The following is a 23,074-nucleotide window of genomic DNA, read 5'->3' as shown; positions in this document are numbered from 1 at the left end:
AGTCTTGTGTTTTGGGTTAAATGTAGACATCTAAAGATATATACACTCAGTGTCCACTTTATTACCTCCACCTGTACAGTCTAATGCAGCCTCAATGCCACAGCTCTGCCATAAATTCTACTTTTTAATAAAGTTTATACTGCTCAGTTTTCGCTCACATGGTGGAGAATGTGTCAGTTTAATTCTGTGTTTATTATTGCGGTTGTCATTTGCAGAGGTCTTGTACTGGACGACATTATATCGAGAGGTGTTTCTGTTTTTTTGTCCTCCCTATGTTTATACAATGAGGGGGACAGAATAGTGGAAACAGCTCTCAATAAAATGCATTCCAGTTCAACAGCAGCACTAACTATGAGCTCAATGCCAAACAGAACTGAATGAACACCTCTATTACTGTGACAAAAAGAAAAGCTGAGCATTATAGGCAGCAGAAAAGGAAACTTTATGGCACAACAGTTGGATTGGGTTGGATTAGATTGTGCAGGTGAACCTAAAGTGGCCAGATAGATGGATATCTCTTTTATTTTCATTATGTATCAATTTTTATTCCATGTATACTTATAACTTGAATTATATATTATATCAAGTCTGACAGTCTCTGCCACCCAGTACCAGGCATCAGGGACTGACACATGGAAATTATTCTTAAAATTACATATTATTAGTATAAGTCTAAATATATATATATATATATATATATATATATATACACACACACACACACACACACACACACACACATAGATATATGTTTTATTCTATAGATATTTTGGAGATATATGTTATTATAGGTATAGTCTATGCAAAGGTTCAAAGGTGAAAGATCTATAGATATATTTTTGTATATTTCATTTTTTAATTACTCTTACAGAGTATGCCACAGGCTTTTCTTTTTTCTTATATTCTTTGAAGTCATCCACTTTATTTATTTTGTGATTTTTAGTGTTTATTTTTCTAAAGATATATATGTGTCTCTTCTCGTGTTGAGAGGTGTATTTTGTGTAGTCTACTGCTGTTCCTGTGTAATGCCTAGACAACCTGCTGCTAACACAAAAAGTTCATCTATCTATCTATCTATCTATCTATCTATCTAAAATTCTCTCCTTGTTCTGAAAGCCATAACCTCTTCTTTTTGCAGAAAGAAAGGAAAAGAAGGGAATGAAAAAAGGCTACATTAGAATACAAAATGAATATACAAAGTAAAAAAAAAAGAGGTTAGAGGAAGGTAAATGTTTAACTTCTTCAGAAATGTTTCTGTAACAGTTTAGACATTTACTCACTTTTCTTGTTTGCTTAGCTCATGAGGGGCGGGGTGAAACTGACATTTTTTTGTTTGTGAATAAATAACTTACCATATAGAATAATTTATATATTTTTATTAAGTTTCAGGGGCTTTTTTAACACAGTTTCCAGTCTTGTCCAGGAGCGCTTTTACATTTGTCTGCTAAAATAGAGTACAGGCTGGGTTTTCCCAGAGAAATACAAAATTATGAGACGCACAGGGATTAAAGTGGGTTACATTTTCAGGAGCAGCAACAACGTTTTGCCACTAGATGTCACCAAAAACAAATAAATAAACAAGCAAATAAATAACAGAAAATAAAAGATTACTGCTTCATAGTCTTACAGCATTGTTATCGTTCATGTTGTTTAGGCTCAGTGTCAAGACGGTATGCCACAACTCACGCTCATGTTTTTGGATATCAGGCAACGAAACCCTGCCAAACACAAACAACTGTTGTAATTACTCACTCAGTATAGCAACAAAAGATTTTGTGCAACTTGCTTCTCAAGTTTGCCAACTGCCCTACCCAGCTGTTATTGTTCTCAGGATGGTGCAGGGTGGTGCTGCTGATACCAACACCAAACTAGCTCCCGTTTCCTCAATGTGAATAAACACACCCCCGCATGAAAGCACGTGGAAATGAGGGGAAAGAGGAGGAAAGGGGGGAAGCAGAAACCTGCCTTTAGTAATGCTGCCTACTCGCACCCGCTTCCATCCCCCAAAAATGATATGTGACTATTGTTTTGACACCCGCTTAAAACATGAACTCAAACTTTTTGTGTGCAAATGACGAGATGTTTGGTAAATAAACTGGGAGATCCAAGCCACCCAAAATTCTCGCACAAACGCGTTCTGCCGAATGCTGAACTGGTCCTATTTTTTCTTGTGTGGCCTGTAATTAATTTTCTTGTAATCACAATTATAAAAACTACAAAGTCTAGGAGATGTAGATGTTGTTATGTCATACTATATCCAGCTGGGTTTGGACTTCTAATAGTAACAATACCACACCCCTAAATATCACATCTGCAAGTCTCAGATAACACAGAAAACTCCCTTTTTCCCAATATTTACCATTATGTTTTGCATGTAAAATCGTGCATTTCCTACAGCACTGGAAGGCAGCATGATCAGCAAAGTTTGTCCTGATCTTGTGTTGCTAGCAGGCTGGAGCATGTTGCAGTGCTGGTTGGACAGGAGGTGGCTCTGCTCGCTGTTTTATTTCTGCACTTTGTAAAGCAGGTGATGCAATGACAGGAATGTAGAGAACTCTGTGCTGTAGCTCCGTGGCTCTCAAAGTGGGGTTTTAGGTGATTAGCCTACCAGCAAAATGGCGATAAAGATGACGCTTCACTCCCTATAGAATAGGAGGAGAGAATGTATGATGTTGGTTGATTTCATTAGGTTTCACTGGATCTCTTCAACAGGTGTGCCGCTATTTTGGTTGAATAGGTGGAGTACTTTCATTGAGCCCCAAAGTGGACGGACACCTTTGGAGATGAAAGGTGATACTGTGCTAAGTTAGCAGTGGGGGAGGGGCTGAGCAGGGGGCCCACAATTTCTAGCTGCACCCCTGCTTCCTGCCTACAGAACAGTTATATAATGTACTTCTTCCATAATGTACGTCTGCACGGAGTTATCCAACAGCAAACATTTTCCTAGAGGAAGTGCAGTGCCTGACCACATTTGAAAGAGTTTGAGAAGAGCTGCTGCAGCTCATGTGGCGGGGAAAGTCCACTACCCACAGGATCCACTCGGGCCGGTCCCATGATGTCTGGTGATCTGGTCCAGATTAGGGCAAGCATGAAAACAGTTTTCCTAGAGAGCCAAGACTGATTGTAATGTCATTTAGTGTCATTTATGTCCAGAGGTAGACAGAATATTCTAGGGTTAGGAGATGTCATACATTATGGTTTAATTAAAAAAATAATCATCTCTGAGGAAAAGTGCTTAGGTCAAGGAAAAAAACAAAACAAAACTTGCCTCAAGACAAATAGCCATGAATGCAAAACAAACCACAGTTCAACTGAATAAGGGAAACTAAATGACAGCAAACAGGGAAAATTACATAACATCATCTTGAACTAATTTCATGACACTGTTGAGACCAGAAAGCCATTCTCTGACTTCATCAGTGGTGCAAACTCATTTTAGTCTCATGTCAAGATCATGTGGGAAGTTGGTTTTGATATTAAACAAATAACATACAATGAACTCTTGTTTTTGCCTTAACTGTCACTTGAAGACTTTCAGAAGTGCTGCTCCGGCATGGAAAAAAGTCCCCCGGTGCTCTTCAGTTTGGGGATCCTGTTATATTACAATTGTAGAAGAATTCTGAATTGCCATGTGATATTAAAGGCTCATTAAATTAATCTTCCTCTTAAGTGCCCCAAATTTCTTCTACAATTGCTTTTTATTAAGTCTTTGTCTCTATGTCACACCGTTTGAGTACAGGAAAGTGTATCATTGCATCTTTTATGCACACAGTCTTTGTAGGAATTCAGTCCTCAAAAAAGAAAATGAAACCTAAAAAGAGCATACCTGGACCCAGTTTCCCAGAACATTAAAGCATTTGTTTATCTGACACACTTACTGACAAAAATAAAAGTAGTTTAATTCAATCAGTAAGGATTTATTTCATAGAGCATTTTCACAGAGCAAATCAGTATAAATAAATTATTATTTTATTATTTTTTTTATTTATTTCAATTGCATGCTAAAATCATGCCTGCCTGCAAAATGAAGAGTTGCATTCCAAAATGAGATATTCACAGTTTGGGGGAGGAAAAAAAAACAAAAAAAAAAACACTATTACAAAGCAACTGAATATCACGAACTTAAACTATCAAAGTTTTAAAAATAGTAGTAGGTAATGTAGGATCTTGGTTTACAAAATGGAAACACTTTACAGCCTGTAACCTCCATATTTTAGAGATACTGAATGGTGAAGTTTGGGCAGTTTTTTTCTCCTATATATGGGATGTGTAGCATTTTGGAAAAGATCTTTTCAGATAATCCCTTACTGTGAACCTGTACAGTATGAAAAACTATAGCTTAGTAGTAGTCAACAAGAGAGTCTGCTGGCTTTCAAATCTCTATTAAAAGAATCCAAAAAAAAAAAAAAAAAAAAAAGATGTGAGATGAAATGCGAGGTTATGGCAAAGACTTCAAGCAGACCAGTCGGCATTTTTCCAAGTCAATTAACGTAACAAACATCTCTCAGTGTCTCCAACAGGAAAGGCAAACAGTTGGTGTGTGGGTCTGTTTGTGAGTGAGTGAGTGAGTGTGTGTGTTTCTGCATGGTCCATCCTCTTCACAACACCATCCCTCCGCCCATGATCTCCATTCTCTGTTGGGAGGAAACAAACAGTGAGACTGACAAGAAAATTAATCGATTAGAATTTAAATATTATATGTTCTGATTACAGCTTCACTGAGATTCTAAGATTTCTTCCATTTCTCCGTCTCATATCATCATGAAATTAATAGTTCTCACTGCTAGTCCAACTGAGGAAACAATTTGAAGACATCACTTTGGATTCTGCTCACTTGCCATGAAAATGTGTTATTATTTTCTTAAATTAATCAACAAGAAAATATCAGTTAGTTGCAGCTCTACTACTTTCATATTTCTCCAGGCTTTGCTTGTCATAGCAATGTGTTCTTATTTGTATGGTTAAAATCAACTGTTATCAATTGATTTTATCATTGTGGTAATGTCAATTATTTAATCCTTTCTCAAATAAAATGTATTGTTTAGGAACTTAGATTTTTGTTGATATCTGATTTCAGTCCGTTCAGTGACTCTAAAGCTACTGCTTACCTGAGGCGGTTCTATGAAAGCCAGCCAATCAGACGAGTGCGTCGGGAGCAGCCCCATCGACTGACACTTGTAGATGGCCAACGCCGAGCCCAGGAGGTTACCGACCAGGTAGACGAGGCCCTGAAGCCACTGCTGACTGGAGCTCTCCAACAGCTTGAAGGCTGCAGACACAAGAGCACAACGTGACCGAGGGAACACCGGCAGCCGTCTGCCTCTGTGATCAACCTCACTCAAAGTATTATTGATTATTAGCTTGATAAGTGATAGAGTCTGCTCCAGCCTGGGCAGCGATACACAAAGCAAGACAGGTGTGGGGAAACGATCACAGGTGGACATCAGCACAAGGGCTTCGGGATATCAAGAGTTGGTGCTGAAAAGATGAGGACTCTCACTTCTGACATTACCAGTGTACTAGTTTCTGTGTTCTAACTAAAAGTATTTTTTACAGAGTGCCAGAATAAGATTTACTGCTTTCTCCCATACATATTTCCCAATTCCAAGGTGAGAAAAACAAAAATCCCATCAACAGGGGTGTAAACGATCCTCTGGTCTAGACTGATACTGAGTGAGTCTATTTCTATACCTACGCTTGTATTTCCTTTTTGTTATGAACTCAGACATGTGCAGTGCCTATGCCCAGGCAACGACCCCGGCCTGCATGCGTAAACTTTTGATGAACTCTTTTCTTTGAGGAACTTGAACTTTCGACTTGAGGGTCTTTAACCTTTACCCTGAAGAGCTTGAACTTTTGACTTGTCTCCTTTACCTAATTTGGAAATGGCACGCGTCATCTGCGTTCAGACAGGATGCTGATGTGTTGAACTATTGTACGATATTTTCTGTATAAATGTCTCTGCTTGTAACCACTCTGCCCTGCAGACTGCCTTGCACTCTGTTTGGTTCTCCCCTTCACCTCTGAATAATAAAAATACACAAAGACAACTTATTGATTCCAGATCCTTTATTTGACTAACGACAGTGGCACATCTGTGTCACCATTTCCGTCCTAAACGTCTAAATAGTGCCAGCACCAGGCAGGTAACAGCAGCCATAGCAGCAGCCAAAAGAAAGACATAGTATAGCGACTCCCCACTTGGAAATAAATCAGCAGTGTGGAAATATTTTGGATTTCAGAGAAAATATAACGGGTGAATTGACAAATCACATGCAATATGCCAGCAATGCCACAATTTGATTTTGTCTCATATCAATGGTCGGCCCCTAAATTGAATCGTATCAGCGACTCAGTGACTTTGTGCAGCAAATATCGTATCATTGTCGAAAGAATCAATATAATATTGTATCATGATGAAACTTGTGATTTGCACTCCTACCCAGCAGCTACTAACCATACAGGTGTTTTTATTTATTTTGAGGTTTTGTTTTCCTATTCAACTACACACTGTGGCTCACATGTTAATAAACTGCTTTTCACTAAAAAGCGAATTAGTTTGTATGATGACAATAACCCAGTTTGTGAAAAACGCTCTGCCCTGTTCATAACATGTAAGACAGTAGGGAATACTCACTGGCAGACATAGACATGAGTGCCTGAATGGGTCTCCAGGCCATCATGCAGACCATCATGATGGGGAAGATGGAGATGGTGTTGCCTGACATGTACATGATGAATAGATTCATGGGGATCTGCTTTAGGGGCCCCAGGGCCACGTCCCAACAACGCTGTGATGACAGACAGACAGAGAGAGAGAGAGAGAGGCAGAGATTTTTTTTTACTAAGCAGCATTTATTCACCAATCCACAGCTGTAGCAGTTATTCTGTAGTCTTAAATACACAACGGTACTACACTGTGCCTCTTCCTCTTTTGTTTCCCAGCTTGGATGTGATCAGAAACACAAAAGCAGGGACACCTCCCTCGATTTGTTTGCTTCTCATTTAACTGTATACAGAATCGGAGATACTTTATTGACACCCAAGTGTAAACTGGATCAGTTGCAGTAAGTTACTCAAATTCTCAAGAGAAGAATTTATAGAAGCATAAGTGAAATTATGAAAAATAGAAAAAGAAATGGGAAATAGAAAAAGATGTGCATTATAAACTTGTTAAAAAAAGTATTTGCATTATGTAGAAACATGTAAATTAATCCTTCAATTATATTACAACAATAAATACAGCAATAAGAAATATAATGTGAGCATGCAAAGCCTTTTGAGAGAGCTACTACATATGAGATATACAAATAAATTAGACTTAACTTTAGAAATGACAGAGTTTTGTGCCCAAAAAACAAACAAAAAGGAAACCTTGTGAACAAACTGGAAAACCATGTCCCTGAAAGTATTTTTAAGAAATAACTGAGAAAATTTGACCTCTTTAATATACATATTCTGAAAAGGTAAAAATGAAACATAAAGCTTGTGCTCACCTTCTCCACCAGGTTCTTGTCCGTCTCCTGGATGCTGGTGTCAGGGACGGGTTTCTCGGAGTAGCCGATGGGGTAAACCACATCGCCCTGACCGCCCTGTCGGTCACTACGGCTCCTGCAGCACGCACACACACACACACACACACACACACACACACACAGTTCATCTCTTTTTCCATGTTGAACTGTGACTCTTTCATGGAGGTTTCTGTTCACCACTGCTATTGTCGTAAGCTTTTTAATCACCACTAATGCACTGAAAGTCTGAGCTGCATTGTTATTGTTGTTTGTGGAGGTAAAATGTAAAAGTAGATACAGTGAAACTGTGACTATGAGAATAATAAGGATGTTGCAATCTACAGTAACACTTCGCTTATTCAAACCCAAGTACTGATTTTTTTTTTTTTTTTTTTTTTTAATTTAAAAACATCCAAAATCGTATGAGTAGAAACTTACCCTGTTTTTGGTAGACTATCATGTTGCAATTTTGATTTTTAATTGAAACAAACTAATGGGTTAGGCAGTCATTTTAAACATTGTGTAAATCCACATAATAAACATAGTGACCAGTTACACACAATGATTTTATCTTTATTTACCCAGGGATGGGTGACTAAGCTTGATACATGCTTAGCAACACCCTGCTTCATATTCAAGACCAAGAGTCGACTGCACATTGGATGGTGACAAAAATTCAAGAGTGAGGAATTTAAACTCCCATTTCTACTTTGAGTTTAAGGTGCACCCGATGTCCTTTTTCAATTTTCGAGGCAGCATGAATTTAACTTTACATACTGTATGCTACCACTGAAGCTCTGGGCCAATTACTGTTCTCACGTGGCCTTAACATCCGTCTCCAGTGATCCAATCACAAATGGAGCGTGGAGGCAAATCACCATTCACACACCTGGCGTAATAATGTGTCTCCAGTGACTTGTGATTGGTTTAAGTTAAATTATCCTTTATTAATCCCTGCTGGGATATTCGTTCTCTGCATTGGACCCATCCTACTTATGAGGAGCACAGAATGACACTGCCCCAGCTCTTATTTGAACTCAGGATCTTTTTATTGTGAGGCCACAGCGCTAACCACTGAGCCACCATGCCACTCAACCTCCATTTTGTCCAAATTACTTCTTATTCCTACCTTAAATTAAACCTTAAACCCTCTAGCCCTTCATCCTCCTCACTCCTATATTCCTTGCTTTTTGCTAACTCCCCAATATTCCCCACCTGTGCTATTCCTGATCACTGGCCTAATAACAAAGAAGCTGCGGCCGACCTCTGTTTTTTTTTTTTTTTGGATTACCTGACAAAGATGCAACCTTCTCATTGCAAAAACAAACTTCGCCGCCAAATGCCAGCAGTGTGTTCTATCAGCCGCATCCTTCTGCAAAGTGACCAGGTGGTCTTCTGCTGTTACCCAGGTCACATCAGGATGCATTTAGTGTTCATACTACAAATGTAACATGGCTCCTTGCATCCCTGATCCCAATCAAACCCCCGGGTAGCTGCTGCTCCTCCTCTGCCAACCTGACCTCATCTTCCTCAACACCCAGTTAGTAGCTTGTTCCATGGCTTTCTCAGGGTTCCTGTACTGACTGCATCCCACATGAAAGTCGGTGTGCATAGTGAAGGCCTGAGTGCCCTGCAGGAGGCACTGCAGGACACGATATGGACAAAATGCAGTACCACTTATTTGAGTAAAAATTAAGCATTCCTCAAAAAACAGCATCATAATACCAAATGCAAAAGGGAAATGCAGCTACTTCGCTAAGTATTTTAGTAATCAGAACAGACCAATCGCTATCTTAGGTTAACCGTATTTTTTTGTGTAGGCTACTGAGTCAGGCATTTTTACTGCAGCCAAGTTGTTTTGTTTACAGACAGCTACTGAGTCTCTGAGGCTGTAAACAGTAAACAGTAAACAGCTGGATGCTCCTCCTTTAGTGTTTACCTGGTGTTGCCCAAGCTGAGCTCCAGGGCCCACTTCATCCTCCTGACGCCACATCCTCCTCTAGTGGACAGAGCTCCTCCTCCTTGTCCCCCTGGAGACGCCATGGCAACCGGCTGCGCTTAGAGACCAGAGAGATGAGAAAAGCCTGCACGGGGGGAAGAGAGCAAAGACAGGAGAAATCAGCCGCTGTGCAGGCGTGGCTCACCGCAGCACACACCAAAACAAAGCCGCGGCTCTGGGGGCTTGTCGGGTCATGGGCGATCAGCTGATAAGCCAGATCTGATAAAACCGCGAGGTGTCATGGGCGAGCACGAGCCTGTTTTTCCTCACATACATGTCTCCATCAACGCCATGCCCATTCTCTAGGACGTCACTTCAAACACGAAGCCACATGTAGAGGCTATATAAACAACACTGATCACCAAAGGAGTCGCTTTGACTCACTTTGATCTGTTTAACTTGTTCAAAGCAGTGCCGGTAAGACATTTAGGATGTAAAAACAGACGGTTTTTACAAATGTTTCCGCAGAGCTGGCCGGACGGTCCTGATCTCAATGTCAGCTGATGTCGGTGTTGTCAGGCACCTCGCAGACGCGGGCGAAAATAAACAAGCAAACTGCGATTTGACGCTCATCTCACCTTATACAAACATCCAAACGACCGGCGCACTCCGTTTACTGCTGCTCTTTTGAGAAAGAAACGAAAAGTGGCCGAGTGAGGATAAAAAAATACAGAGCCAACGAGGAGCGTCGACTTGTCGCTGGGTCCGGGCCCACACTGATGACGCACTTACATTGGCAAAGCGGAAATTGCACAGTGACTGCCCTCTAGTGGCAGCTTAAGAGCGATGTCTCGGCCTGCGGTGGCTCAAGAAAACACAACGTCCACAGTACAACAGCATGTAAGACTTTATTGCGGCATTGTCATTCTTGGCAGGTAAATGCTGTATTAAACAGCCCATACAATACAAAAATATACAATCTGCTTGCCCCCACATTATTTTCCAGGCTACAAATATACACATACTGTTGTGCCACTGAAACAGTGCAAATTAAGTGTGGGGGCGGATATAAGGCACCGTTTGAGAGTAGTTATAGGCACACTGGGTCTGTTTAGTGTGCACATGTACTGCTAATGCACATTTTATGAAGACTCGTTCAGTTAAGGGTAAACACAGGTGTGAAGTATACCAACTTATGAATCAGACTGAACTGCAATCACAGTGGAACACCACATTCATGGGCGTATCTACCATTTCATTACTGGTTATGCATACTTTATAAATAGGCATTTTCTATGACAGGTGGGCTCATGTAACCTTTTGAAAACCCCCAGGGTTAAAAAAAAAAAAAAAAAAAAAAAAAAGATTGTCAGGTTATTAAAGACCCTTAAAAAGTTCACGTTAGATATGTAAGCTTTTTCATATTACAGGCTCCAGAGCAGTGTTTGTATGTTTCAGGGTCTGTGGCTGTGGAATTCTCTAAGGCACATTTTCTGTTAGTGTGTGTGTGTCTCTGCTTATCTCCATGTGTGTGTCTCATCACTTCTAGAGGCAGAGCTCAGACGTGTGCTTTTATTGCAAAGTTAAATGAGCATTACATACATATTAAGGTCAGCAAGGCAGCATGTGAATTCATGTGTTTGTGTATCCATGTCATTTGTAGAGGCTGAGCTCAGGACTGTGGTAGAGACACATGTATGCATCACACAGCAGGCGGCGTGCCGGCTCCCGTAAGGAGGCAGGGTCCACCCTGCTCAGCTCGTCCTCCGATAGGCTGAGGTAGCGGCCCACCTCCGGACACGCCTTTACCTGGGGGACATTGAAGCCGTTCTCACCACCTAGGAGAGAGCACAAAAAGAAAGAGCTCCTTCTCAGTATGTGGGTAAGTAGGTCAACTGTGAGTTCAGTGTATTAGAACAAAGTCCACTTCCTAAAATGTCCAAATTGAAAGCAATTTGAACTGGTAACTTAATTTGACCTCAATACTAAAACATTAGGTCATGGATCTCTTACCTTCCCGGTCAGCCATACTGTCAAAAAACAGCCAGTCAGTGGGGCGGGGCCCGTGCTTGACGAAGCTCACATAGTGGCTGGTCTCAATACATGTTACAGCGAAGAGAGCCAATCGCTGGCGAGTGCCATGCAGCGGGCCAGTCCATGGCCCCCCAGGAACTCCAACCTGCCCTGGATGATGGGAAAGCCGCTTCTTGTGACTGTGGACCTGATGGAGGGGTCAAGAGGTGGACATAAAATATATAAGACTGACAGAATTACCAAGTGATAAGGGAGGAGTAGATGGAAAATCAGGAGGGATAAAAGATGTGTGGTATAATACCAGAAAGGCAATGGACATGTATCCATGGAATGAAGAACTGCTTCACATAATAATACTTTACATGGTATTTTGTATTTCTCATAATTAAGACCACATTTTGTGTGAGAGGATGTTTCTGCTTGCTACAGCCCCTCCCGAACCTGTGGAGTTATTGGAACTGAAATAAAGTGTGTCAGGTTCCAAAGTGGTAAATGTCTACCTGGGTGTTGCAGGTCTGGCAGTACTGTTTGAGACGGCCTGGAGTGATATCCAGATCTTCATAACACTGCAGACACTCCCACTCAGCCACAGCCTGACAGATACTGCACTGTCTCAGAGCTGGAGATAGATACAGCAGCAGACGTGTTAACAGAGGTGAAAAACATGCATGGAGGAACAAATGCAGTTTACCAGGGATAAAGCAAAATCAGAACTACAGTGAAGTAAAACTAGATCTAAATGAGCTAAAAACCAACAATGTTAACTAAAACTAGATGAGAAATTAATTTAATCAATCTAATTGGAGTCAAGTGTTTCTCCACACAACACACAAATGTTGATATTTTTATAGGTGTTTTATGTCCAGACAACATTTTGGCCAATAAAATGCCATTATTGTTTTTTCCTCTCAAGTTGTTCTTACTGTCATCCAGCAGGTCTGTGATGTCCAAGCTGAGGGTGGGCAAGATGGCATCAAACATCTTGAAATCTTTCCCAAACCTGGGCATGAGGAGTAGGAGGCAGGAGGGGGCCTGGTGGGAATATCAAGATTCTTTATGTGATAGAAACTGATGTCGCCAGTGATTCAGACTGAGATTTTCACTGTTCACTTTTGAATCATATCAAGCTATGGAAACCACCACTGACCGTTTTACAGACTGGATCTTTTTAGAGCTCTTAAAGGATGAACTTAAGGTAATGACCTTCCACCCAAAATGGATATAACGTGTCTTTGAAATCCTATGCATGAGTGTATTGGCAAATATGGGCATCACAAGTCTACCATCAGTCAAAACCAATATTAGCTAGTTTTCAATACTCTGGGCACTGTTGACCCTGAGGATCAAATCAGCAATTCTTTGCTTACCAGAACCCCCCCTTAAACAATTAGCCAGCCTGCTGCCAACTTATAAGGAAAACAGTATAAGAAGGATGGCAATAACAATGAGAGACGGAGACCAAGCAGGATGAGGTGCATCGGTTACCAAACAATGTTGTTATGGAAAGGAAGCCTGGTAGGAAGCGTGTTTTCAACATATAACAATGGCTGGTTCTCATTGCACATTGTAAAATCAGTGCTGTTCCAACCACACAAAATGCATCAAGACTGGTTTGAACTTATTGTGTATTCAACCTGAACAGAGAAGATTTGGTTACACTAATACATAAATGATATTACTGAGATTCTTATTAATAAAGTCATTTTCTTACACAGATTTTAAGCATAAACAAGCACAAAATGATGCACTCAGAGGTCATTTTAAAAGCACTGTTACTCTGATCTCCCCAGACAGGCTGTCCCAAGATTTAAATGCCCTGAAGTAGGCAGAATAATTTTTTTTTGAATGGACGTGATAAGCAACAGAAGAACACAGGACAACAGAAGTCTGAACTGAAGCACTGAACTGAAGCTGCGTCCAACCTAATCATGACGCCATGAAATCATGAAGTTAAATTCTTTTGTTTGCTGATGATTTCAGTTACCTCAACAAATTTGAGACCAGCATGGAGGAAGGAGGACTCCAGTAGGGCTTGGACACTGGCAACCCTCATCTTACCAGCTGTTGGGGAGGAGAGAGGGATAGGGGAGAAGGACGGAGAGAGGGGGCAGGGAGAGGTAGGAGACGGGGGGAGGGAAGGTGGGAAGAGCTGGTAGAGATGGCACTCCTGAGGCTGCTGAGTCATTGATCTGAGAGAGAGAGAGAGAGGAAAAGAAGGGAGAGGTTTAAGGAGGAGCGGGGGAGAAATAAAGAGCTGTACCTCTGTACAATTATGTCTCTTAAAACCGAGAAAATCTGTGTCAGTCCTCACATCATGCAAAAAAAAATCTCTATTTTAGTAAGTCATTTAGGCTTATATTCAATGTTAAAATCTTTGTGTTCTTGAGGGAGATGAAAAAAATATATATCTGCCAGTGGGACGAAATAATTCAATGTGCTTCTAGTGCAGTTTCATTTGTTTTAGACATTTTTTCTGGGATCAAATATAAAAAAGTTGAAACAAGACAGAATAAGGCAGATCAGCCCACTAAGATCAGGGAAAATTGAATTCAAGAAAATTCTGGAAACAAGTTGATAAGCGTTATAAACAAGTGAGATTATCTCACACCATGGCAGATTTGTTACCTGATTTCAAGAAAAAAAAAATTTAAACACTGAGCATGAGACTAAATAACTAAAGAATAGAAATTTTTGGAAGATAAAAACAGGAACAGAAAGAGAAACAAAATCAAAAGGAGAATGAGGGCACTTTCACATAAATCATTTCTGAAAATACAATGAAATTAATTTACAGCATGAGCATAATCCAAACCAGCTTCATGAAGATACCCTAAAATTTAAGGTCTGATGACTAAATGGAGTTACAGGTTGGGATCTGATAGCCAGCAGCTACTTGTCCTTAGAAATGAGGCAAGAGTAAACTGGGAGTAAAGACGAGGTGAAACTCCTCCTCGATATATGAGCCAAGTAACATTTGTTTTTAGATTTGATTAAGATTAAGATTCCTCCTGCCATGAAAGTATGTAACCTGTTACTCCATGTGATTTTTGTTTACAAGTCCTGATTTTCTTATTAGCAGTATGAGCCACGCAAGCCACATGCAACAAAGTAAACTTTCTCATTCTGGCTCACACCAAAGAAAACAAACTGTGATTGCAATGTAACACCCCTTGTCACACAAGAATACTGACACAGGCAACACGTGCGTCAATTGTCAGAGTGAAAGCATTTGATTTAAAAAAAACTGACCTCACAGAAAGACTTTTGTTAAAATCAGGGTTGAGACACTGATCAAAGTCTGTTCTCTGCTTTGTTGAACACAAAACATTTTCTAGATAAATCACAAAACTTTAACCACAGTATGGTCAAGTAAACACAATGACTGTCAGCGTGGTGGTGAGGTTACCTTATCTTGAGGAGTGGCTCGACTCGGAGGAGCTGGAAAAGCTTGTTGAGGAACTCTTCAGGATCTGACGGACAGAACAACAGCAATATGACAACATTCCTCAGCCTCATTACAAGCACAGTGTGCAGGCTCACAGAATGCAAACATACAAGCACACGAAGACACACACATGAAAATATCTTGCAGTCTTGTCAGATGCACCCCATAAACCTGAGAAAACTGTGACAAGGGTACAGAGGCGTGCACACACACAAACACAAACAACACACACCTTTCTCCTGATTGGTGAAACCGGTGTCATGATACTCAGCCTCCAGCAGTCGTCTCAAGGCCATGGTTTTGCTGGCACACACATATCCAAACCTAGGAAACAAACCACAACATGAATAGTTCAATAGAGTGAGCCTCATATTTATAAAAATAAACTAACTAGGATTGTGAGCTATAACACAAAAAGCATTGGGAAGAAAAAGAAAATCACAGTAATCCCCCACTGGGAGTGCACAGGTGTAGCATGTCTCAAAAAATACTAAAATCCTTATCCCAAGTAGAAAAATATAAAGAAATAAACCCTGAAAAATTACTGTTCTGTCTACATGAAAATGATTTTTCACAGACCATTTTCACAGCAGGTGTTTTGATGTGAAGTAGCAGGTAAACCCAGGTACTGCTATTAATATAAAATAAAAGTTGTGTTCCATTTAAGTGGATCACAGCCTTTCCAGTGGGCCAGCAACTTTTAAAACAAGTCATGCTTGCATCTTTTATGTGTATACATATGCTTACATACTATTTTTGTTCATATTGTAGTAGTAGTAGTAATAGAAGTAGTAGAGGTAATACTACTATATAATACCATTAACTGCAGAAGCACCATTACTAGTATTACTACTGTAGCACCAGGAGAAACCACAGTAGCAGTAATATTTATCAGTAGTAAGAATGTAAGTAGCCGTCACAGTATCACAACACATAAAACAACTGAGAGAGAGAGAGAGAGAGAGACAGAGAGAGAGACAGAGACAGAGCCAAAGTGTAATGTGTTTATCTTGTATACAATCTGATATGGGTGGCATATGTACACTGACACTCGCACACAAACCTGCGCAGGGGGTTGACTATCTCACAGCGCAGCAGGTCCTGAGCCTGACTGGAGTGATGGTCGGTCTGAGAGTCAGTAGGCCAGAGCAACACCCAGTCAGCTGAACTACAGCATGAGAACAGACTGGAGAAGGGATGGAAGAGAGAAAGAATGAACAGAGAAGCACTGACAGAAAAAAACTCAAATCAGCATGAATTTATACAGTGCTAATCCTACATGGGATCAACCTGTATTAAACACTTTTCTAGTGTATTTCAGTTGTTTTCCTTGAATGTATATCAGATATTGCCAGATGGTCCTAATCAGGCAGTTTCAATAGAGGGTTTACCTGAAAAGTGAAGCATCCAGATAGCAGGAGTTGAGGTGACCTTGAATGCCTCTCTTGCAGCCCTGGTAGATCTCTACGGCCTCCTCTCCCTCCACCGGAGGAGTGTGATCCTCTACCCGCTCACTGCCCCACTCTGCAAAGGCTGTAAGTGATAAACACAGGCCAAACTGGAGGGTGACGTCAATGTATAAATGCTTTGCACACACATAACTTTATGAAAGCATATGTACACACACTCTGTGCAGACACAAGATAATACACTAAGACCATCTATTATCTAATCTTCTGTTTTTTTTTTAGTTTTTTTTTTTAATGTTTTAATACTATTAATACTGATAACTACCTTTATATTGTTTTGTTAAGTTCAATGTGGCCTGCATGAACAACACTACAAAATTGAACTGATTCTGATATGATAATCTGCAGACACTGGAAACTGAAAATGAGTTAACACTAATTTTCAAGCAAGCACACACATACCAACCTATTGAGTTACACCGCTCCACTTGATTGACAGGTGTCTCTGGGGCAGGGAACCTGGAGTCCCGTCTACAGTTGCGAAGCTTGACAAACAGCCCCTTATTGGCTGGGCAACGGAAGTGACGTTCGCCGAGGTAGCTGCCATCTGTGCCAGCAGTCAGCTCATGGTCCTGCACACAGAGTGGATTTGTGTTATGACAAACCCTCTGTTCAGTAGATGTCTGTGTAGGTTCTCAGTCATCCAGGTCATGGTTATCCACATAGAGTTGAATCGAGCTGAATCGTATCCCTACATGGATACCTCTGTTCAATAATATTTTTCTAGGTTCTCCAAAGCATTCCAGAATGACAGGATGATTGATTAGGCTTATTTTAAGCCATATTAGCAAACATCATGGTGACATAAGACTACAGAAGCCAGTAACCCCCTTGTTACTTTTCTAAATAATCAACACAATTACATTTTTTTTGGCTCACAGCCAACCAATTGTTAATTTTTTTTAAATCTAAATTACTGGAATGTACAAACAGAAGCAAACAATATACATGAACATAACAGAAAATGAAACAAATAGCACCTACCAGCTCAATTCCTGCCACCAACTCTGGAATCCCAGTGATCCGTCCAATCCAGCGGATCACCCCAAAAAGGGGTGGGTCGTTTACCTCAACCATTGACCCCACCTCTAGCTCAACCTCAGACCTTGTCTCTCCATTAACCTTTGCATCTTCACCGTTAGCTGGCGACCTCAGCGGAGAGGGAGAAAGGTGTGTGCCGTTCGAGGGCTGTGATTGTTCTGTGTCTGTAGGTGAGGCCCGAGTTTGGGGTTTGGGGGGCGGGGCTGGGGGAAGAGGCAGGGGCTTGTGGGTAGGTTTAGGTGGAGGTTGTGGAGGGGTTATGGGTGTTTGTTTAGTGGGGTTGAGCTGAGGTGGCAACAGGGCAACTTTGGGAGCAGAAGGGGGCGGCAGCACAGGGCTTAGTTTAGAGTTGGGGGGTTGGACGGGCTTCAGGATGGATTTAGGATTTTGTAGCTTGTGTCGATGAGACTTGGACTCTGAGGGAGCAGAAATTACACAAGGGTTAAGCATCACTTTTTAGGAATGTTGATTTCTACACACTACAAGAAATATGTGTATAATCAGTTAAATATTCTCACTTCAGATTTAAGAATTAACTGTGAAACTGTAGTGTGTATATTCATTCCCTCAAGCATTCTTCCACTTATTACATTTCAAAGTGCACAAATTAGCTGCCGTTGTTTACATAGCACTATAATTTGTCCCTTTATCCAACATGAGATCCCACTGTGGTTCCAACATGTGTCGGTATGTACTGTGAAACTGTAAATTTATCAGTATGTCTCAGATCAATCTCACCAAGACAAATTCCTGTACATTTATGGTGCTTTGTGATTAAACAATATATAAAGTAGATTTACCCAGGTATACTTGCTCAGTGACACTGTTTTCTGCCTCATAAGACATTACAGCCTCATTCTGCGATTCTTATTTGATGCCTTCTGTTGAAACACTGTGAAACCACTGCTGGCTTTGTTTACACACAGATATACTGCTCTAAAGGCATGTTTTCTTTCCTTTCTGAGTTTTGTAGGAATGTGATTCAGGAACATCAGTTAAAACGTCTAAAATTAATCTTAAAGATAGGATGACAGGGTAGCTTAGTGATTAAAGAAAATGTCATGTTTGTAATTAAAAAGTAACAGTTTATTGGGACAGTGTTATTCAACAGCCAAGTGTCTTGGAACTAAACAGTGAACCCCTGCTTGCTACTTGATAAGCAGCTCTAGATAAAGGTGATCTAAATGCCTAAAATGTGAACAAAATAAATCATTTAACAAACAATTTAAATAAATGCTCTTGTACAGAGAGAGGCTGCTTTACCAGGAGAAACCTTGGTTATCGGCAGTAGTTCTCCATAGAGGTGGGAAGGAATGTGGCAGAGCTTCTCTCCCTTGTAATACCCGTCCCAGTTACCAACCGGAGCGTCCTATAATGCGCAACACAAATTCATAAGCTCAAAAACAAAGCCACAGACTGACAGAAAAACAAATCCTCTACATTGGGAAGATTCAAGACTTAGAAAACTATTCAAAAGAATACTTCTCAGGCCCCAGATATAGACTGACCCAAGGACACATGCACAGCATGCAATCATGTATATATAAATGCAGTGGTTGTGGCACAAATGCACACATCAAGAATGAGAGTGGCATTTTTGCTGAATGTTTTAACTCCTACATGACTTGGAATACATGAGTAAATCTTTTCACACATTACAAGGGAAAAATTACTTGATACATGATGAAGGAAATTTGTTAACATGCAGCGTGGTCTGTAAGCCTGGGTTCATGCACGGCACCAGAATGACTCGTTAAGGAGGCTGACTCAAACAACTTTCCCTCTGAGAAAAAAAGCCTTTTGCAGTGTAGAGACTCAGACTTGAAATATTCTCTCAACAGTTACATCTCAGAGTGCTCTGGTATGCATCTCTGGTATAGCCTACCGGTATTTTTACACACTAGAGTTTTGATAAACAGACATTAGTAATGTGGATATGATGACCAAGCAGGTAGAGACAAATAATTTAACAGCTACAACAGTTTAATAATAATTATATCAGCCTAATGTCATGCAGCAAACCAGGAAAACACAACAATTGTGCTAAATCCCAATACAATAAATAAAATCCCGCAATATCTATGATAGTCTCATATCAGAACATCAATATATCAGTGTAACACCGGTCCTATATAATTAGCACATTTACATCAATATACTCAACTTCACATAACACATTGGTGGTGTTATATGAACTCTGTATTCTATGGAAATAAGGGCTTGGTAGTGTCCAGGCAATCATTTTTTCTTCATTAATACATACACTTAAGCAGCAAGGTTTTCCAAAATCAACACGGTGTTACTAAGTATGAAGTTTCTATCATGTGCTGTTCTTGAGTCATTGTGCTCACAAGAGCCAAACAAGAAGGCTAATAGTTGATAATATGACACTCTGCGACTTGGACTTGAATCCTCGTCACTCAGACTTGGACTCAAACATAAATGACTTGGACTAGAGCTTATGCACTGCTGACTTACAAGTATGATGTGACTACTGCTCTGGTGAAGTGTCTTTCTTTTCTTTTTCCCAAGACAGTGCAAATGTCATTTAAGAACCAAACTCCTCATACAATCATAGAAAAAATTTATTACTGACCAGCAGGACTCCAACATACATCCCTGATGAGGTCCGGCCAGGCAGGGGCCCACAGAAGCACACCTCTCCCCCGTGGATGGCATCCTCTCCAGGGAAACACACCCGTTGGCCAACTTGGAAAGGTGGAGGTGACGTGGAGCCTCGGACATGGACTGGGGTTGGGGCTGTGATGGGTACCGACTCTGCAGTTCGAGCCAGAATACTAAAAGCAGGTAGCTCAGGGGGGCTGATGGGTCGCTGTTGGAGGAAACTGGTGCGAAGATTGGGCTGATGTTGTTGTTGATGCGAGTGGTGGTTGTTACTATGATGCCCATTACTGGGGTGATTACTGCTGCTGCTGACATGCTGGTGGTCTCGTTCCCGCTCACGGGCTCGCTCGTGCTCATCTGAGCCATTGCTGCGGGACCAGCGGCGTAGCCTGACATGACTGGCAGGGAGGAAGAGGGCAGAGGCTTCGGGGCACATGAAGAACTGGTGGCCTTTATAGGAGCCGTTACTCAGTCCTCGACCTGCTGCCGAACCCTGGAGGGGCAAGAGAGAGAGGGAGAGGAAGTGGGAGACAGAAGGGTTGAAAAAGAAGGATGGAAGGAGAGAATGACAGACACAAGTAGGTGAAGGAAAGGGGGGATGAGAGAGAAAGCATGCACAAGAGTATGAGACAAAAAGAGATAGACGAGAGGCAGCAACATAAAACAGTTAACAGAGTTATAGAAACACACTGATCAAGGTGGCCTCTGAAAACTTTTCACTTACATCCATACATACTGCGTTTAGAGGTTTTACCTTGAGTTGGACCCCAAAAAACACAGCGCTGCTCCCCCTGGTCAGAGGTCCTCTGTATTTAAGCTCCGCCTCCGCCAGCTCATCCGGTTGGCCCATTTGGACCCACAGGGGAGTGCCGAGGGGCAAAGCAGCCAGTCGCTGAAGTTTCCCAGGGTCTCCTTAAAATACAGAGATTTCTCCATTTATAGGTAGATGTATACATTATCACTACTACCATAAGTAGTAATACTGCTATTACTGCTACTTCCATTGGTACTATGGTAATCATTATCAACACAACCATTATCACATCTGGTATTATTACTTAGTAATTTCAGGCGGGACTCTGGATCAGATACAGGCTCCAACAGACCGCTGAGGTCAGTAGGCACCTCAATCAGGATCTTCTTCTCTAACTTTATCACAATGCCATTGTCTAATACCTGAGAAACAGGAGAAAGGTAGACATGAAGAGGACAGGGAGAGATAGAGGATATATGAGGAGAGAGAACAGAAGGTAGTGGTGAGTATGGGGCATGGGGTACCAAGACCATGGAGCAATGCAACAAGGGAGTACATTAAGTTTTCATTCAAAATGAGACATCCACCATTGTTTTAATTTTGGAAAAAAAAGTCATACCATGTGGTGAATGTTTTTACACAAACCTAGACCAAGCCACAATTATAAGTTTTAGGATGGGGTTGGCCCATGAAGGAAGGACCATCACACTGGAAGATGTGTCATTTGTTTGGAGAAAAACAAGATTTGAAGAAGATGAAGTTACTTGATTTTGAGCACATTTTGCAATAAATCCTTCTGTGTGAGTTATGTATGGTATCACAATGTCCCTGCAGCAATGGCAACAAAACAAAAACAACCCTGGCTGGCAACGCCTTCTTCCTCTACCTTAGTTTAGACAACATGAATAAAGGAACTAGTCACTGGAAACCCAGATCTCTCTGCATAAATCTGCTTTCTGTATGAGTGGGTATCTGGCTGAATCAGAGTGTGCGGACAGCGATTACCACTGTTGTGTGTGTGTGTTTGTCTTTCTTTCAGACACCTGTAGCATGGTTTTCGTACCTGGCAGTGGATGCAGACTTTTGTGCACATTGGCTCTGGCCAAAATCCCATCTTTTCTGCTTCATTGTGTTTCCCTGTGTCTTATTTGCAGACACTACATGTCATTGTTTTGTCCCATGTCCCGGTGGGGGTTCCTTCTTCTTTTGAGTCGCCCCACCCTGGCTTTCCTCCATTGTGTTTTTCTAATAGTTTTATTTCCATGTCCTCTACTTGGTTTCACACTGCATTTTGTTTTGGGGCACACTGTTGAGTTGCTAAATCTAATAAGTTATGGAGTTGTGGGACATACTGCTACACAAATTAACCTGAGCAGCAAATCAGGTCAAGTCCATTTAAAAATCACATAACAGTGTGTGTTCATTCATACCTTGACCCACAGCTGGTCCCCTCTGCTCCTGCCCCCGTCCTGTTCCTGGCAGATGTTCCCCCTCTGCAGCCGGATGGTCCCGTCCAGCTGGTCCTGAACCTTCAGGTCGGTCGCTATCAAGAACATTTTTGGGGGGTGGCGCCTCCTGCCGTGTTCGTGGGACCCTGACATGGTGTGTGTGTGTGTGTGTGTGTGTGTGTGTAAAATTTAATAAAAAAAAAAAAAAAAAAAAAACGCAAGCTACGTCTGACAAGGTAGTGACGGACGACGGAGATTTAAAAACCGACCGTTGGCTTCTTTCATCTTAACGTTCGTTAACGCTAGCTAACAAACACACTTAAAACTCTCTCGCTATTCATTAACAAATGCCTTCGTGGGGGGAAAGACACGTTTAAGTGCTGGAACAAGTTAACTTCCTGCCAAATTCTTCGTTTTAAAAAAGTTATCCAAACGTTTCTTGGCAGTTATCGGACACTCACCAACTTAGTCCGTCTACACCTTCAGACATCATTCTGTGGCAAAGCTTCGACAACACAAACTGCCCGAAGCAGGAAACAAGTTGCTGACAGCAAAACGAACCAATGGCAAGCGAGGAAAGGGTAAAGGTGGAAATAGCTCTAGCCAATCAGAGCATTCGTGGGCGTTACTTCGAAGGGGGGAAATTCCATTATTCTTGATAATAGACGCAAGGTACACGGCACAGTGATGCATGGAGGAAACTAGTAGGCTCACACTCACACGCACACACACACACATATGCTACAATGCAAATAAATGTGTGGTCGGATTTTTTTTTTATTTTTTATTTTTTTTTATAAATAGA

The 23,074-nt window shown here is 41.2% G+C and overlaps 2 protein-coding genes across 3 annotated transcripts; both read right to left on the bottom strand.

Annotated features, from left to right (window-relative positions):
- Positions 1–3,896: 3,896 nt before the first annotated feature.
- emc4 (ER membrane protein complex subunit 4) lies at positions 3,897–10,254 on the bottom strand. Its single transcript, XM_030075820.1, has 6 exons — positions 10,092–10,254; positions 9,454–9,598; positions 7,497–7,611; positions 6,638–6,791; positions 5,109–5,269; positions 3,897–4,634 (listed from the first exon to the last, which is right to left on the bottom strand). Exons 2-6 carry the CDS (start codon positions 9,555–9,557, stop codon positions 4,599–4,601), a joined length of 570 nt encoding a protein of 189 aa, XP_029931680.1. The 5' UTR covers positions 9,558–9,598; positions 10,092–10,254; the 3' UTR covers positions 3,897–4,598.
- Positions 10,255–10,388: 134 nt separating this feature from the next.
- Positions 10,389–22,778, bottom strand: cyld3 (cylindromatosis (turban tumor syndrome) 3). Of its 2 annotated transcripts, XM_030075815.1 has the most exons (17): positions 22,731–22,778; positions 22,252–22,415; positions 21,126–21,243; positions 20,822–20,979; positions 20,039–20,560; positions 18,706–18,811; positions 17,386–17,858; positions 16,808–16,973; positions 16,324–16,465; positions 15,996–16,118; positions 15,165–15,256; positions 14,894–14,957; positions 13,472–13,676; positions 12,411–12,519; positions 11,988–12,106; positions 11,467–11,674; positions 10,389–11,291 (listed from the first exon to the last, which is right to left on the bottom strand). In XM_030075815.1, exons 2-17 carry the CDS (start codon positions 22,375–22,377, stop codon positions 11,107–11,109), a joined length of 2,916 nt encoding a protein of 971 aa, XP_029931675.1. In that variant the 5' UTR covers positions 22,378–22,415; positions 22,731–22,778; the 3' UTR covers positions 10,389–11,106. The 2 variants fall into 2 exon arrangements, with proteins under 2 accessions (XP_029931675.1, XP_029931674.1); XM_030075814.1 differs by having other exon boundaries at positions 22,252–22,770.
- Between the last annotated feature and the right edge of the window lie 296 nt (positions 22,779–23,074).

The sequence above is a fragment of the Myripristis murdjan genome, chromosome 18 (assembly GCF_902150065.1).
Source record: "Myripristis murdjan chromosome 18, fMyrMur1.1, whole genome shotgun sequence".
Taxonomy (NCBI): domain Eukaryota; kingdom Metazoa; phylum Chordata; class Actinopteri; order Holocentriformes; family Holocentridae; genus Myripristis; species Myripristis murdjan.
This window is presented reverse-complemented; position numbering and strand designations above follow the sequence as displayed.

Excerpts from the sequence above, each read along its gene's own strand:
- emc4 (XM_030075820.1), bottom strand. The coding sequence starts at position 9,557 with ATGGCGTCTCCAGGGGGACAAGGAGGAGGAGCTCTGTCCACTAGAGGA. Across the intron at positions 7,612-9,453 it reads CTCAGCTTGGGCAACACCAG|GAGCCGTAGTGACCGACAGG; the intron begins GTAAACACTAAA and ends TGCGTGCTGCAG. Across the intron at positions 6,792-7,496 it reads ACAAGAACCTGGTGGAGAAG|CGTTGTTGGGACGTGGCCCT; the intron begins GTGAGCACAAGC and ends CTGTCATCACAG.
- cyld3 (XM_030075814.1), bottom strand. The coding sequence starts at position 22,422 with ATGTCAGGGTCCCACGAACACGGCAGGAGGCGCCACCCCCCAAAAATG. Across the intron at positions 17,859-18,705 it reads GATAACCAAGGTTTCTCCTG|AGTCCAAGTCTCATCGACAC; the intron begins GTAAAGCAGCCT and ends CTGCTCCCTCAG. Across the intron at positions 13,677-14,893 it reads GAGCCACTCCTCAAGATAAG|ATCAATGACTCAGCAGCCTC; the intron begins GTAACCTCACCA and ends TCTCTCTCTCAG.